The following is an 18,685-nucleotide window of genomic DNA, read 5'->3' on the forward strand; positions in this document are numbered from 1 at the left end:
CACCGACGTGGTATTAAAAATGCAGTTCAAACATTTTCAGCCGCAGTTCAAAGAAAATAGGTACCCAGGCAACACTAAAAATAATATTGGTATTGATATTGATAAGGGTGGTTTTGCGGAAGGCATTTTTTATTTATCTGCATCTTCTCAAATGATTTTTACGGCTAAGACCCTAATCTGTTAAACAAAAGCCATTGTTTATTTTATGCGAGCGGTCGGCCATTGTGTGCCATTGTCTCTGAGCGCGTGCCACCTCGCGTGCTATTGTGTCTAACAATGGCATCATTTGAGAAGATTTATACTATATTAATAACAACTTCCTATTCCCATAAGGAGGAGGAGAGGTTTCAGCGAGTCAACTTATTTCTGCTGCTGATTGTCTTTGTTAATAAGTTAAGTAGGTACTGATAATTTGGCTTCAACCGTTTTACAATATCGATTAATTTATGTATTTCTATCTATAGGGCGTTTTTCTAGACGTGTTTTCTGTTTATACTTTACAATTTAAATGTATTGTATAAGTAAATGTAGTGCACAAGAATAGGAGTCAAGGTTGACAGTCTGTCTGTCTAATTTTATTCCTATTTCTAGGACAAGTCTAATTTCCGCAAGCCAGCCGCAAGGCCGAGGAAGGTCGCGCGACTATGTTTTTTTTTGTTCCAACATCAAACAATAAAAAATATGTAGTTTTAATGTGGTTTTTGTAAGATGATCGAGTAATATTGCTAATTATGTGTAGATGCCAAATGCATAGTGGTCAACTGGTCAGTTTTACTTTTGTTTTCAACGTAAGGCTGCGGCTAGAAGTGCAGCGGGTTTTATAACGTTTAATGATTTCATTTTCAGTATATACTAAACCGTACAATAAATGTAGGGGGAACGTACCTTAAACTGATACTAGTTATAATTTACACTATTGATATTTTTATCTAAAAGAATGGCAAATATTTTTGAAGCGCGTCATCTAATCGCACCGTTGTTTGGAAGTTATATGTAATTGAAATTGAAATTGATAATCTTTATTTCAGGCCTGTCGGCCCATATTCTGTTGGTTTACAGTGCTTAAAAATATATTAGTTGAATACATAAATTGTAAAATAAATAAATAAAATTAAAATTACTTTAAAATTATAAATAAATTAACTTCAATTTAACCAATTTCAATTCAATTTCTTTCAATTTACAAGTTTGGGGACAAATCAAATTATTTTATTAAATATTTTGATTTGTGTTTTTTAAGTAGTCGTCACACTACTATATATAATTAAAAATTGTAATAATTCTATTACAATTTTTAATTTTTCTTTCAATTTAATTTAATTTAAATTATAAATTAATTAATTCAAATTTAATTTATTTTTTAATACTAGCGATTTAACTGTAGTATGTGATCGACATACCTATCTATACCATATAGATCATAATAATCACAAGGTAAATACCATCATAGCATTAGGCGGCGCGGCGGGTTTTAAAATATTGGCTTAATTTTGTTTGTGGTTTAAGCCAAAATATTAAATGTATAAAAATAATCCATCTATCATAAATTAGAAGTGCTCAACTAATATATCCGTTGAATGTATTTTCCAGATACTAGAAGTTAAAACGCAGCTATAACGATTTTCCTAGGAGCGGCGACGTTGTACACACATTAAAGTTTGCGTATAAACAGTATATTCCGGAACTCGGAAGCAAAACACGAGATGTTATCAAATGCGACGGTCAAGCGTCCAATCGCTGACGGCGGGGCTCAGCCTTGGGCGCTGGGCGGGCGGCGTGGGGGCGGGCGGAGCGGGCGCCGGCCAGGGCGGCCGCCGGCCAGTGCGCGCCTGCCCCGGTCCGACACTCGACGTCGGCTCGTCCACGAATACACACTATAAACGACCAGTTATCTATCGGTAAGGGAGTGTTACCTAAGCTAAAGTGTCGCAAGTAAGTCTAATTGTAAAGTGAATCGGGATCTGTGGACGTGACCCCATTTTAGATAAGCGTCATTCGAAAAATGTGCCGATTTCTAAACGGAACTGGATTGCTCGAGCCAAAAGTTTTGTTTTCGTCCGATTTTGTGTATGAAAAACGCCCGGTTTTAGTGTGTAATTCAATTTGAGTAAATAGGTAATTACATTTATAAATCAAAATACAATCACATCCAAGATTTTATCTTCTTGATCAAATAACACGAAGGAGTCTTAAGTGCCAAGAAAAAATCGCATTAAAATCGCTCATCTCAATCCGGTCTGTGAACGTACCGGATTCTTCTATAGTTTTAAATGCTACATTAGGTACCTACTGCTCCACCATGGTGGTGTGTATGTTTAGTTTGTTCAGCTGAAATTTTCGAGTATTTTTGCTGCTATCATGCCAGTTTGAACATTCTTATCAAGACGGTGTAGTTTTTTCTTGTACTTAAATTCAAAATCAAAATTCAAATGAACCGTTTGAAATGCTTAAAAAACACACCGGACAAGACATGTTTCAGTTACCTGGCTCGTCATTTCAGATTCCCGAGTGTCTGGTATAGGTCGGATGTCTCGATATCGATGCACCTGTGGCGAGCGAACACGATACGATCTATTTCGAGGCGCGGCGCGCGCGCGCCAAATTTGCGATCCCACCAAATCGACGCCCTGTGTATTTTTGTAACCGTTTCATAACCGCACTTTTAAATACAGTAAATTGGATTTGAACGATTGAAACAAACGCATACTCCAATACGACACAAAGTAGTGTGAGATTATTGTTAAGTACAGTTTTATGTTTATTTTACTGTTTATCAAAGACGTGCCCTTCGTTCTTCTATCCGTAATTTTCTAAAGGAACTCAAAACGAATGAAAATATAACTAATTTTTTAGGTATGTGTTGCTTCCTGGCTTTTTATGGCCACACAATTGACATTGGCCTTCATTCTTGACCGAAAATAAGATAAAGTATCAGTTAGTGACTCATTTGACACATTTAAAAAGGAAGTGATGATCGATGATGTAGCTATGTAAGTGCGTCCCTGACATAATGTTTGTGTCAACAACTTTCTTTTAATGTAAAGTAAATTTTATTTACATTATTTGATAGTTAAATCACGTTATACAATAATAATAATTAAGATACATTTTTCTTTTAAAATGATTAACTCAAATTTGTGTACATATTTAATGTACAATAATTTATTATTGTTCAATTTTAATTCATAATTTTTTTTACTACATAGGTACTGGTAGTCAAAATATCCGTAGAGCCTTCTTGCTTGTCGCGTAGAACCCTAATTTCGTAGAAGCGTAGCACTTCCGTGGCCTGCTACGACGAACTCTTTTTCATTACAGACGCGTATTAGATAATTTTACATAATATGCGTTGGGAATTGTTAAAGTTATAGCAATGTTTTCGTAGAAATTTTACATATTTCTACGAAAATTATTTTCAATCTAGTCACTTTCACTCGATGTCAACGTTACGGATTACTTCAGAAGATAGTCTTGGGCATCTTACAAACTTTTTTTAGCGAGGTTAATATATCCAATAATTCTAATATTTAAGATGAGATTTATTGTAAAAGCGTCTAACCATACCATACATGACACACAGTTAACATTAGGTAGCTGCATGCTTCAAGAGCACACTGGATGCTTCCACCCGCTAGTATCTATTGCACAGCTTCGACTCGAGACTGATGAATGGCACGGCCGTTCTAAATTAGAACCAATGACGTTGATTCCGTGTAATAATCCTGCGAATCCATGATTATGGTTAGCATTACCCGACGTGAGCCAGAAATACTGGCATTACTGGCCATTTAGTTAAAGTTTACTGATATTTACGTGAGTCTAAACACTTTTATGGCTCAATGAATACGATCAGTGCATACAAACTTGACGTGAGGCATAAATAAATGAGAATTTGATTATGTTTATGAAGTATAATTAAACATCAAGTGCTCGGTTAAATATGAGATTTCAAACTTTTTATTTAGCAAAGATTTGAAGAATGTTTCTTTCATCTTAGCGTTTATCCCGGTTGCATCCTCGGTTAGGTACCTACTGCTCCGGAGCACATAATAAAATTCTAAAATAACAATCAAATGAAATACCTACATGTTTAGGCTAGGTACCATTAATATATGTGTTAATGCGATGTACCTATGTAACATCCTGATATCTGCTGCAATTTAATGATAACAATCTTTACATTTGAGAATCCAAATGACAATCCCAATCCATCTCTCAATCCTGAAATAAAATCTAAACGTTTTAGCGAGCCCTATAAGTTTGTCATCGCGCTGAGACTGGAGTTTACGTAATCGAAATTGCGGCAGGCCGCTGACTTGCCCACGGAGAAACTCGCTGCAAGGTCGCCACAATCTCGAAAATAGCCGAGCGATGAGCAGACATTCGTAAAAACGAATTTTCAAGTTTCTCCTCGACACGGCGAGTTGGCGGCGGCCCAAGTACAACGGGCTCAGCGGCTATTTGCGGCCCCGCGACCACTCCACGTCATTGCTCTATTTACGAGAAACGAGTACGCTATTGTACTCAATTATGTCACCTGAACACCATCGACCCGACCCGAACCGCCACACAAGGTTAACGACTGAAAGTAACCCATTAATCGACATAAACAAAACAAACTTCAAACTCCTACATAAAATGCTTTCTGTTTGTTGCAGACCACGAGCACGACATAAACCATCAAAATGTTTAAAAATCATTTAGAAATGATTGGCAGAAATGAGACGGCATCGAAGAAAGCCAGATTTTGGCAATCCTTCGTCCGATCTCTTAAAGGTAAGTTCTTAATATTTTACTTTGTATTTATCAGATTCGGATAAATACGTTAAGTAAGGATGTAACTAGTTCTTACTTCTCACCCCTTTTTAAAATGTTCAAATTGTGGCAACAAAGGTATTAAAGAAAATTATAACACAAGTTTATCTATTTCTTATTCAAGTACGCCTAGCAACAATCACTTTCGAATAATCAGCACACATCATCTTAAACGAATTATCAGAGCAATTTATTGATGCAATATATTGTATTAGGATCGGAAGACATCAGAGCTGAGGAGAGGTACAGGCCCACACGCCGCAGCGTGTTCCCCGAGCTGACCTACCCGTACACCAAGTCCATATACGACGACCCCGTCGCTGCCGCCGAGCGCATCAACGTGCCTGGCTACCGCTACCTGCCGGTCCATCGCGACGTGTATGGCTACTCTCCTCGCGCCATCTACGCGCACAACTACCCCCGCTCCCTCGACCGATACAGGCCAGGTTAGTAGCTTTATTGGGCACACATCGGTAGGTGAAGGTGAAGATGCTTTTTGGTGTCTCTGTACTAGTCTTTTCATAGTTCATTTGTCAAGCATTTACAGTATTTTCGGCTTTCGTGCACTAGCTAGACCAAGAAAGTCTGCAACGATTTTGATAACACACGCAGTACAAGTGTTATTTTAAACGTCAACTTCTATGAAATTATGACATAATAACGCACTGCGTATGCGATCAAAATCGGGGCAGATTTTTCTTGGTCTAACTCTACCACGTTAAGCTTGATAATAGGAAAACGTTATTTGAAATAATAACTGATGCCAACAGGAATCTATAACTGAAACCAGTCTACCTAAATGTTAATAAAATATGGTGATACACGAAGCTTGTCAATCATTTGTCGCGCTTTCACTGTTTCTGAGATGTTTAAAGAGCAAAATACTTCGGTCATTGGCAATTTATCAGAATAATGGGTAACATGAGACACTATTTGAATAATAAAGTCTTACAGGAAATATACCTTTTTACTTATATATACGGTGGAAATTAGATTCATAGCTATCAGGATACAATCAGTACTTTCTCATTAAATCGGTAGCCCTTTGTCAACAATGCATTACTATCGACTCGAAACAAAAGGTCAGACCGTATGTAAACACGTCCAACACGAATATAGAGCTTGGTACTTCCTATTGAAGTGACGAAAGATAAAACATTTTCAATACAGGAAGCTGGTAATTGATTGGCAAGTGCATCTTAACTAGCAATAATACACCTTAGGTATTTGGCAATCGACACAGTCATAGCACTAAGTATCTTCTGAAATTTTCCGATCATATTGATGGGAGGTTATTCTAATCGTAGATAACCAAACATTCTAACAAACAATTTTTAACTGTACAAAGCATTTGATTGTAAGCTTGCTTGAGCAATTGTATTAACCGGCCTAGGTACACACACCACTATTAACCAAGTCTATTAGTACACATTGGCATTTGACTTTAATTGTTTCAGCATAAAACATCTACGGCCAGTAATATTGTAATTTGGAACATCATTTACGGGCGCCGCATCACTTTGTTGTCAATGTTGTGACTTCATCTTGAATTGGAATCAACATACTATTTGATATATAATTAACATTCATTTACTTCACGTCAAATAGGCGGCTGTTATGTTAGACCATTATAATATGAGGGAGTCCTCTATAACGTTGCGGGTTATTCTGCAGTTAATATTTTAATTTGTAATAATAATTTATAAATAAATTGTTGGAATTTTTTTATAGAAGCGAAACCTGCCGAAGGCTCGAAGAGAAAATAATACAAAGGATCGATTAACACTACATGGAAACAACATAATCACAAACATATAAAACTAAATCCGCCTTCAAAATATTGGATCAACTGCAATGTTTCATGCGTTCAAGCGTTCATACGTTATTTCTGTAGTTTGGTAAATGTAAAGGGTCACATTGTCGAACAAGTTGTCCGTTTCATTTGCTGATGGCATCGCTTCGCCGGTTCTACGTGATAATACATATATGTTGGCATTAGATGTTTGCTTGCCGTTGCAACTTACATATATTTATGCTATCATGGCTAATAATCGCATGTGTCATATATTAGAAATCACCTCTTATACATACATAATAAAACTTCACACATAATAATCCATGTATGTTATATCGACCTCATTGTTTGTATCTACCGATCTTCTAGCATTTGTCAGGCGGCGCATTTTGTCTATCAATAAATCCCCCTATTTATGTAAATATATTATTAATGTCTTTCATTATTATTGTAACATGTATTTCCATGGATGTTGAAGAGGTGAGTTCTACGTTGCTGTATATATTTATGTACAGAATTTCATTATCATTTATTCTAACGACGCTTATGCTGTGAGCCTTACTAATTTTCTATATTTTACTTATGTACATCTCCATATAAAAATGGTTCAAACAATCTTTGTGTATTTTATCTCAAATCATAGGTAAAAGTGACTATTGTACCAACTTGCAGCATCGAAAAATTTCTAGCGTAACTTCAAAGTCCTACTCAAAGGACGCCCTACTAAGAGTGTGTTTTGATAGAACCTTCTTCTTTGTTTACATTTTGTTAAACTTCCGTTTGAATAATAAGTTAATTTGTGTCCAGTGTACCATGTGCCGAGGCGCATCCGACGAGGCGTCGATCCCTTCGACGCGCACAAGGCGTGGCAGGACCATCTTGACCGGCTGGCCGCCATCGACCGCCTGTACCCCTCCCGCTACGGTCTCTACCTCAAGGACCGGGCATACCCCATCACCGACCTGAGCGCCCCCCTCGTCGACCACCTGTCGCCCAGGAGCCTGAAAGGAATTGAATATGAACCCGACAACAAGCCTCACTGGGGATCAGGTAAATATTACTAAACAACTATTATGCACGACACGCCCTATTAGGATAAGGCCTAGCTGCACGCGTTAGCCTCGACGACGATCGACCTGGGACGGCCGCTGGTCTCAACACTTCTTATTATTTGAACGAATATTAGACATTCCAGCTTATGTTGCGCGGCCGTCCTGCGGAGTTTTAGCGGGTAATGTGTAAAGCTGACATTAGAGTAAGTCCCGCCGCAGTTAGACTGTTCGTTATTAACAAGAAAAATCCATGCCAAGTCTTTCTTGGTGTCTCGGAAAGACTGATTACATTGTTGAATCACAATCAGACTAACTGTGGTTAAGGTTCTGTTCCACATTATGAGCTGTGGTACGACGCCAGATACTCGTATCTAGTTAGATGATTTACTAAGATTGTATTCAACTGGATGTATGTACAATGTACAGTCGCATCGCAGTGAATCATGTGGAAACAGCATATCATAATTACTAAAATAGCGACTCTGTTCACCTGTTCGATTCGATCATCGTTGAATCTAATTTGAGTTGAATGATAAAGTCCGCATTAATTTAAGAAATTTATATTACCAGTGTTATGATCGTATCTGAATATTTTTTATATTTATATCCTTATCAATAAAATATTTGTAAAATAGAAAACTCAAAATTATTTTTGTATTTATCATTGTAAACTAGTTCATCATTGTGTTAGTAAGTTTTTAAACAACTTGAAAATGCTTGTTAATGTACATACCTCAACACATCATACAATACATTTATTCTATAGTACAAAACTTTATTACGTTAACTAACCTGAAACGAATTTGTATTAAAACATAAAAGACCAACCCGTGTTTTGATTTTGTAGTTTAGTACCTTCCAAATTACATTAATGTAAACACTGGCACACAGCCAACGAATAGATGTCTGCCAAAGAGAAAGGTCCTTCAGTCAAAAAAATTAACTTAACGTAATTAGGTAGTTTGCCTACATACTGTTATTATCAAGCACATGCATGGAAGCTGCATTGTAAAAAGCTATTTACATCCAAAATTTAATTCCAAATTGATGAAGAACAACTACACTCAGAAAATATTTAATGATTCACTGTTAGATACCTACATATGAAACCATTGGTATACCTGCATTTTTTGCAAAGTTTCCAACTCCTCAAATCCTTTGTATTTATTTAAAAAAAAAAAAAAATTATTTTATTTTATTTAGGCAACAAACAGTCAATAGGAAACATAAAATTCCAGCTATTCTTGCTCTCATGCCTTGTCTCTAAGCCAGTGATATTCTGATCGGTACTGATTGTAAGACTTGCCATGAAGGAGCGAGCCCGGAGCGGATATCGGACGCGTTCAAAAGGGATCCCTTTTTCGCTGAAGCCGAAAAATGGACGGATTTTGATCGCTCGCTCCGAGGGATGTCACCCACACCCGTGAAGCCAAGGATCAGCCCCCCGAGGGACTGCGAAGTCGCTTACGACGCCGACGGTAAGGGCCGCAGGCACCCGAGCACTCTGTACCTCGTCAGCTCCCCTATCTGAATGCTCCTAGTTGAGAAACTTTACAAATCAACCAAAGATTAAGCCCTGTTGAGTAGATAGTTGGTTTCGCAAACTATACCCGTATACATGCTTCCATTTCTGTAGTTAGATAATCCTAAATCCTTTTTTCGAGTAATATTATTGAATGAGACCCCAAGACATCTTTATTCACGTTATTTATTCTTCTGTAACGTTGAATACGTAATTTTATCCTTCGAGTGTATGTGTTCTTTCAAAGGAAAATGTCTCCTATCAGCATAGTTAATTTCAAGCATGATGCATGCATACTCATCATAGGTATCACCATCATCAGCATGCGAGTCCACAAACGGGATATCATTACAAATATTAATAAATATCTTCTTCAATGTTCCATGATCACTTCAGCCATGTTGGTTTCAGCTTAACGATGGCATGTGTACTTCAATTTATACGTAAGGCTTATTGGCTTGTAGCACTTGTGGGCGATGACGAAGTACAAAGTGTGTGTTTGTGCCGTTACTGACGTGTTGTGCCGCGGCGTGTAGGTGCCCCGCTGTACACCGCCGGTGGAATGCGCCGCCGGCCGTGGGCGGACATTTTCAACCCGAGCCCCTCCCTGCCGATCCAGGCGATCACGAGGGACCCCTTCTGGTACGACTGGCCGGAGCTGAAGCCCCTCGCGCGGTGGGACCGCAGCCCTTCCTACATCCGGGACTCGTATCTGTCGCCAGTGAAACGCACCTTCCTCTGGGACAAACACCCCGTCAGGCCGCTAGGTTAGTGGCCCGCTGTATATACGCAAATCACGCAGCTTGCCAAGAAGCTGTAAAAAGAAAGCTAATGCCGAATCGTTAATAATTAATCAATTATTGTGCGTTAGGTACTGTGTTGTCCGAAGCTGAGTTTAAAAAAATAATACTTTATATCATGGCAGATTTAATGGTCGCTGACGCACTCACCGTGGGTGACCTAAGCAGCACTATGCCCTTCATGCATAGTCTATAAAGTACAATCAGGTATCTGGCGATGAGATTATGGAGTCTTGCAACAGCATTTTTTAGAAGTAGTACCTTTCTAAGAGCAATATACTATCTATACATGCCCTTATTAGCTAGAATACTCTTGTTCCAATTTTCCTACACCTGAAAAACCTTGAAGAACAAAGGTTTCCGTTTTGAATGAGTAGAAGTGTCAACTTGTACTTAGTATCATTGATAAATATACACATAACATAGTAGTCGCCAGTACCTACCTCCCTATATTCCAAGTTTATGTTTTTTTTATTATTAACGGAACCTGTGATGTATTGAAATCATTACATATTAATGCTGTTAAAACAGTGACTTGTTATTCACTTTTTCATTTACCCGTACATTATTCACATATATCCATTTACATAATTATAATAATTCACATTAACTTTACACTGTAAATACCTACTGCATCGAAATATGTTTGGGGTGATTACATCCTATAGGTAATAAGCACTGTATCATTATCAAACAAGTTCAGGGATTTTAGATATATTCTTTTTTAAGCTGGTCCACCATTTTCATCTGTAGGTCTAAAGGACACGGTTTAGCCACAAGGTTCACATACAAAAAGCTTTATATTTTACATATTTTTGCATGTAATATAAAAATTACGCCAAGTTTAGATATAGGAAAAGGAATATATATTAGATAGCAAAAGAAGACCAACTTTTATACTATCTTTCTTTATAAGGTCATGTATTCGGGTACCTAATTCTTTCCTCCTTGAATATTGGGGAATTCCGAAAATGGAGTCTAATAATAATGTCATTTTTGGTGAGTTATGGAATTACCCGATATTGTAAAATATTCGTAATTACCCGAATACACTAAATGCTAATTGGAAAAACTTAAATAAGTAACGTTTAGATTAAACATTTGACATCTGAGCGCGAGGCTGATGTTTGTTTGTAGATACGAATGAATTGTTCTCATTTATCTCCAATACGGACTGAGCCATTTAGTACTTAAGTAATTTTCATTGAATGCTCTGTGTTGCTGAAAAATCATATGTAAGAAAATAAATAAGGTATGCACTAAGCAGAAGATATAGAAAAAAATATTGGCCGGGAGTTTATTTTTGGATTTAAAGACTTTACAAAGATGCTTTAAAAAAATATAAACATTAACACCACTGGTGAAGCGGTGGACTCTACAACGACACGCCAATGAGGAATAACATTATGATAATATGTTTTTTTTTCAGCTGCTGCTTACTAAGGAGCTAACCATCGAACCTTCTACTTTAAGAATATACCTATGAGTACATTATACAATTTTTATAATAAACTATCTACATAATAATCGATGATTCATGCGTTGACTATGTTATCGAAAATATGACAACATAAGTAATTAAGTAATATTCATGGACGCATTGCAATACTACATTTTTAGTATTGATAACTAAATATTTACTTAATTAAAGATCTCAAAGACTGCTATAACATAGTCACTGCCGCGGAAATAAAAATATTTGTTACACAAATCTTGTTTTTATTATAAATTATATTTTTATGTATTTCAAAACTAAAAAAAGCTAAATAAACACTAAAATACAATAAATGATTTACTTCCTCCCATTCCTTATTCCCCCAAAATCTGTTATTGATAGATAATAATATACTAAGTGCCTAGGTATATGTTAATAGCCGGGTCCACAGTCCACACAGAGCAAGCATACGCGCGAGGCAATTTCCTCGCGCACGAAACGGCCAATGTAGACGTGCCTCGCGCGCGCTGCCTCGCCCGAGATGTGACGTGGCGGTAGACACGTGCCTCGGGCGAAGGGGTCGTGGGTCCATACGTTTCGTTTCGTTTCGTTTCGTGTAAGTGCATTAGATTTATTTTCACGATTTTGTGGCATGTGGGGGTACTCCCATGAGGACATTTGCTTATTATGACCATCTCAATATGTGTTAACATATTTGACATTCAGGATCACGACCCCAAAATCACCCAGTATAAGTACGAGCGAGGTACTTACATGGGCGAGTTCAGTCCAGGTGAGATCAAATTGACTCATATTTAGGTAGTCGTTATAAGTGGCTTCTAACGTAGGGCTACTGTACCTAACATAGATCATATTTCTATGGTACGTAATGATGAACCCATTCTTTACCGACAAGTCAGGACGCTCAAGACATGCTCTAACTACATGGCTATAACCGCAAAAATCGAAATTCGCAAATTGCAGGCATTTTTCTCTGCCACTCTAATTACGCCTGCATTGGAGTAAAAGAGGACTGGAAGATCCCGCAATTTGCAAATTTCGGTTTTCGCGGTAGCCCCTCAGAACAGAAACCTGTCACATCTTTCGAAAGAGGTTATTACGTATTTTATCTACACACATCATAACCCTATGAATTATGATGCGTTCAAAAACCGCAAATTACGGCCAGCGTAGCATAAAGGGCAGCATAGAGAACAAATTTCTTATCTGTGAAAATATTATTATTTCGTAATAATAAAGTCGATATCGATTAAATATATATATTAAAATTTCGAACATCTCGTAAAACAAAGGAATTTGCTTTGACCTCATTTGTAGTATCAGTCGAAATGAAGTTTTATTCGAAATGAAATGTCAATTGCAAACAGTGTGATCAAATGCCGCAATGGCGGTCGTAACTTGCGGTTCCTGAACACATCATAGAGAGCTTATAATGTGTGTAGATAAAGCAGTGTAATGTCACTCCACATAATCTCCAAGTCCAAACCACTCGTGTGATGTTTTTATGAAACGAGCTGAAAGTGTGTGAAACCTACTCTCTTTCCATGTGTTGCGAAAATCTATATCTATCTATACATATAATAAAGCGGAAGAGGGTCGAAAGTCTGTACATGGAAGATATTCGAAAAAAAATTGGCTGGGGATACTTAGAATCGATAACAGAACACGTTCCAACAGTTTTTAGAATTTTTGTCTGTTTGTCAGTATCTGTTTGTCTGTTTATTTGACCGCGCATCAAATGAAAACGGCTGAACGGATTTTGATGGAAACTTTACTAATCTGTCGAAAAAAACCACGGCCAGGTTAAAGGCTATAAAAAATTGAGAAATTTTACCCCTAAGGGGGTTAAAAAAGGGATGAAAATTTGTATGGGGTTCATATGGGGGTTAATTTGAAACTTCGTAAAATATATATTATTGAAATACAAGAAAACTGATTTGAAAGTTTGTATGATCAAATTTTTTTAAGAGTGCGTTACTTAAAACCTTGTATATGGGCATATTATTATAATACAGGAAAAGTGATTTCAGCGTTATCAAGAATTCGTCCCCTAACGGGGTTAAAAGGGGGTTGAAAGTTTGAATCCATTACAAATGCTTTGAAACTTCTTAGAAAGGTATAATAGACGATTACAAAAAAAGTAATTTAGACGTTTTTGGAAATTTAACGCCTCAGGGGGTTGAAAAGGGGATGAAAGTTTGTCTTGGGGTGCAAATTTTATTTTAAGCTAGGAACTTGAAACTTTGCAAAAAGGTATTATATTAAAAAGCAAGAAAATTACTTTTAGCGTTTTAAAAAAATCATCCCCCGAGGTGGTGAAAAGGGGGTTAAAAACTTTATCTTGATAACTATATCATTTAATAAGCTACTAGGCCAAGTTAGGTTTCGTTTTTGTATAAATCGGGTATGCCGAATTCATTCTTGATATCAAAATGACACCATTCCGGAGTGAAAACACAAAAAATATGATTTATATTGATTTATTCCTCTTCACGCTTAAACCGCAGAACCAATTTAGTTTAAATTTGGTATAGAGATAGTTTGAGTCCTAGGGAAGAGCATAGGATAGTTTTAATCTCAAACATCATCCCTTAAGGGTGTGAAAAGGGGAGGTGGAAAATCGTATGGGATTCAATAACCGCTGAACCGATTTAGATAAAATTTAGGACAGAGTCCCGTAGAAGAACATAGGGTAGTTTTTATCCAAAAAAAGTTACCTTAAAACTGAAAAGGAAGGTGTAATATTGTAGGGGGAATCAATAACCGCCTGAACTGATTTACATGAAATCTACGTATACGTCTTTTGATTTAGTTGAAAATGATACTAAACGTCTTAATACCTAATCTTAAACATCCCCACCCCCCCTACATCAAAAATCTGGGTAGCTCCACTTCTTAAATACTTACATCTTAGGAACACCAAGATTAATTCTGCCAAATACCTAATCGTAATTATATCGCATCCATATTCATACGTATCGCATTCTTTAAGCACTTAAGACGAAAGAAGAGGACCCGCGCGAAATCACCTTTTCGTACAACTGTTAGTCCTCATTTTCCTCTCTTGACATTAACATTATTCAAAATATTTTGACACAATTAGTTGTGTAGGTATCAACCGCAGCTATGTCTCGTGGACGTTTGTGTTTTTGGAATTTTTAATTACTTATTATAAAAGTTAGAAGCATTAAAAAAATTGCCTGAAATTAGTTTTTCGCTCCTAATTTTTACAATAATCAAAAAATCTAAAAAAAGTCAAACGTAGAAAACGTAGCGTTTAGCTATGGTAAATATACATTAAATTATGTACCTAAAAATATTTTCATAATGATAGAGGAAAATGGAGACTGCGTTTGTATGGAGAAGCGGCCGTGCCCTTTCGTCTTAATAATGGCCACGAAGGTGAGTACTTTTAAAAAAAAACATTTTTCTATGTCGTTTGCGGAGTAATTGTCAAACGATTTGGGACTTATACACGTTACCATGCCTTCCCGAAAAAAACGAATCTTTGGCTAAAGTCTCGCAACGCATTGAGGCTACAAGGGGCACGGTCTCAGGAGTCTGAGAAAGACCACGGTGAGAGACTCAGTGGCGCTCTAGCCAGGCAGGTCGCTTCGCTTTCGGCTGAAACGGCAAGCCAGCGCGAGTCTCGATTGTGATCCCAAAGACATCGTACGCAATACATGTGTAGGCGCAGATCCTGACGGAGTGTGGCGCCGGAGAAGCCGTGTTCATCCCGCGCATCCCGAGCAACTTCCCGTTCCGCTTCAAGCGCCTACAGGTTCCCGTGAGCGTCTGCTTCGCCATGACCATCAACAAGTCGTAAGGGCAGACGCTGCGCGCCGCTGGCGTCATGCTTAGACTGATTTGACTGGAGGACCGATTTGGATGATATTTGCCATGGACATGATTTGGATAGGTACAGTCAAGGACGTAAAAATACAAAAATGGTACTGTATCGTTCGATATACACCTACTACTCTATGTCGTTTAAATCACGTCAAAATTTTGAATAAGGGCAAAAAAAATATTGATTTTGGAGTGTAGTTTTATTTAGTGGTTCCTAATTGTAAAATATTTTATCTGGACTACAGTCCTCTAGCTGTCAACTTTACTTCAAGTTCCGCCTCCAGGGGAGAGGGAGATAAATTAGGGCTGAATTAGCTGCTTACTGACACAGACCGAATTCCACGTAGGCGAAGCCGCGGGCACAGCTAGTAACAAATAAACGAATACTTATTTAAAATGACTAGAACGGTTAGATTAAGGCGTGGAATCCGGCTCGAAGGACCAAAATTTATATATACCGGAGTGACTGAATTAGATTTGAAACTGAAATATGTATGAAGCTAGACAAAAACATGCCAAGGCCTGTAATAACCGTACTACATCATGGCGACAGTACAGTACCTATAGTGACTAGGCACTAATAGGACTAGGTGGTGGTGGCACCTATGTGGTGGCGCATCAAAAATATGCTCAGGCAAGCCGAAGCTAATTTGGTTTTTCTTTTCTTTGTGAGCTTTGGAAAAATGCTTAACACTGGAAATTAGGAAAGCCAATGGATATCGAATTCTATGTAGACAATCCGCTACCCACTGCTATTGTTGTATTTATCTATGTCCCAGGTCCTAGTAAGTAAGTGTGACTATTTATTTTATTTAGGATTATGGACGATTTCTTCCTAAAAGTTTAAGTATGCAGAGCTGAACGATTTTTTTTTAATTATTATTTTGATCTTTACTAGAGTTAAACCATGAAAAGCCTGCAGAGATTTTGGTGCAGGTACTGCAAGGTCATAGACATAGTATAGTAGTTATGCAAGGTGGTATTTTAAACCTCAAACTTATATGAAGTTATGGCGTATTAATAACACTGGCACAGCGTGTGCTGTCAAAATCTCTGCCGAATTTTCTGGGTCTTACTCTAGTCTAATAGGTACTAGCTACCAACTGGTACGTTTGGTACTCACTCTCTGGCATTAACATTTTTTTTTGTACAATAAAGTGATTTACTACTACTACTACTACTAACGGAGTCATCGAAGTTTACACTACAGCTTTGTCACCAAAAAGTAAATTTGAACTAGATTTATTATTTTGTTATGGTTTTGTTAAGGTCGATCCGATGTCGGCATCTTGTGGGTAGAGAATGTAGAGATACCTACAGATTGATTTTAGTAGAGCAGGGGTTGGGTTGGACATGGAATTTAAAGCTTGACCAGTAATATATGTTTCGTTTTCAAGCAAAAGGAACCACATTGTCGCTTGACATAAGGACGCTCTGAAGGTTTTTCGTATAAAGATACAAGCAATTTTCGTCCTTATGGTACGCGACAATGTGGTACCTTTTGATTGAAAACGTGACATATGATCATTGTCAAGAGGGCGCTGCTATTTTCATGTACACGGTGACAGTTCAGTATAGTATGAAAATATTAGTTCCAGTGAAATTCCGCAACATGGCACGTGATCATATTATATTCGTGGTCAGGCTTTACCACCCTAAAGCCCCCCATTCACACTCCTACAATGCAGTCCACCTCGCAGAACTGCGGAGTAGGATATAGCTCACTCACTTCCTACATTGCAGTCCTACCTACCAGAGGACCTACCACAAAAGACGAAAATCGAAATTTCGCTATCTGCCTCCCTATTGCATTAGTGTTTTCCATTGTAAAGAAAATGGCGGACTGCAGTTCTGCATTAACATTCACGGTCCAATTCGCTACATGACAGTCCTGCTACGCAGGACGTCATACCACAGACAATCCTGCACAGCGAACTACAAGCGGTGGGCGGGGCTTGTAGGACTTGTAGGACCCAAGAGGCATCCTACCTGGGTTTTGTAGGACGCGATGTAGTCCGCTACCACATTCACAATCCTACATAATGAGGTGGACGACGAGGTGGACTACCATGTAGGAGTGTGAATGGGGGGCTTAAGATGACAATCGTTGATTGCCTTAGAGGATATAACCAAACGAAGACGCCGTCTGTAATTTTCTGTACAAAAACGTCTGCCGATTTTTGCGGGGGAGGGGAACGTCAAATGTATACGTAACGTAAAAATAGCCATGTCAGATAAACGTCAGTCCATACGTTGTGTATGACCATTGGCCGACTATTTTCGACAGAGGGGAACGCCTTGGGAACACCTGTTAACGGCGACTGAATTTGAAAGAGCTATAAGAGGTCTCTAGACTCTCTAGCAGCGATCTCTAGCCTTATGGGTTTATCGTGAAACACAAATTTCGTTATCTGCCTCTTTATCACCTTTGCATATTCGAGTGATAGAGACGCAGATAATGAAATTTAGTTTTTTTTTATTCGCGGTAAATCGGAGTCTCGCCGTACGCGCCATTGTGTTTGGTCGTGTGTCGATGCGCTGCCTGCGCTGTTAATTTGCGCGTTTGTGAGCAACAAGATTGATGTGGTCACGGAGGATACCATCAGCCGTGTTTGTGTTAGTGCTTTCTCGGACTGATATTCTGGAAGCAAAAAACTTGTTATTTGATGCTATACCTATACCGACTATAAAGAGAAATATTTCCAGGAAAGGGAGTGGAAAGACACTCCGTGAAATAGTTGATATCATTTGGGTTTTTAAGAACGCCATTGCCGAGAAGAGACCTATATTTGTGGCCAGAGACCTTCAAAAACTACCGCCTCTGTTATTTGATCATCTTGACGTGACAAAATTGTTAAAAGATATTTTGGTATTACAACGGGAAGTCACATTAAAAGAACAATCTGCCACAGCTAAGCAACTAGATTTGCTGAGGTCGGAGGTAGATTTGATTAAGAATCATCTCAAGTGAACTTTTCGAATACATCGATGCAACGAAATGTGAATAAAAAGCGACAAAACAAAATGAAAAAAAAGGCTAAATTACGTATGATGCCATAGATCACTAGCACTCGATCGATCGATCAGCCGAGGCTTTTCCGTCATCTTGGCGCGAACCAAACTGTGAAATCGCCGTTAAGTTTGCGAGTATGGAGTCATACGTCAACGTCCGCCGTCGCGCTGCAATTCACGCACATAGTCTGGAGCTCGGAATAATAACTAAAGCATAGAAGCCGGGCAAAAATGCTGCGGAAACATGTACACCCGTCCCAACTTCCTTACGAATTAAATAATGTGTCAATTAGAGATGCATATATGTTTGTTATTCCTCATTTGTGTAGGGTGTCACAAGTTTGATAATTTGCTAGGGATGTAAGTGTGTCTTTTTATATCGAT

The 18,685-nt window shown here is 38.1% G+C and overlaps 1 protein-coding gene across 6 annotated transcripts; it reads left to right on the forward strand.

Annotated features, from left to right (window-relative positions):
• The first annotated feature begins 1,739 nt into the window (after positions 1-1,739).
• On the forward strand, positions 1,740-11,772 carry LOC134747847 (uncharacterized). 6 transcript variants are annotated; one of them, XM_063682489.1, is made up of 8 exons: positions 1,740-1,898; positions 4,659-4,776; positions 5,031-5,261; positions 7,418-7,660; positions 8,976-9,140; positions 9,721-9,951; positions 10,110-10,191; positions 11,414-11,772. In XM_063682489.1, the coding sequence occupies exons 2-7, from the start codon at positions 4,686-4,688 to the stop codon at positions 10,178-10,180; spliced, it is 1,032 nt and encodes a 343-aa protein (XP_063538559.1). In that variant the 5' UTR covers positions 1,740-1,898; positions 4,659-4,685; the 3' UTR covers positions 10,181-10,191; positions 11,414-11,772. The 6 variants fall into 6 exon arrangements, with proteins under 6 accessions (XP_063538559.1, XP_063538561.1, XP_063538562.1 ...); XM_063682490.1 differs by lacking the exon at positions 1,740-1,898 and adding an exon at positions 1,911-1,932; XM_063682491.1 differs by lacking the exon at positions 10,110-10,191.
• Positions 11,773-18,685: the final 6,913 nt, after the last annotated feature.

The sequence above is a fragment of the Cydia strobilella genome, chromosome 15 (assembly GCF_947568885.1).
Source record: "Cydia strobilella chromosome 15, ilCydStro3.1, whole genome shotgun sequence".
Classification (NCBI taxonomy): Eukaryota; Metazoa; Arthropoda; class Insecta; order Lepidoptera; family Tortricidae; genus Cydia; species Cydia strobilella.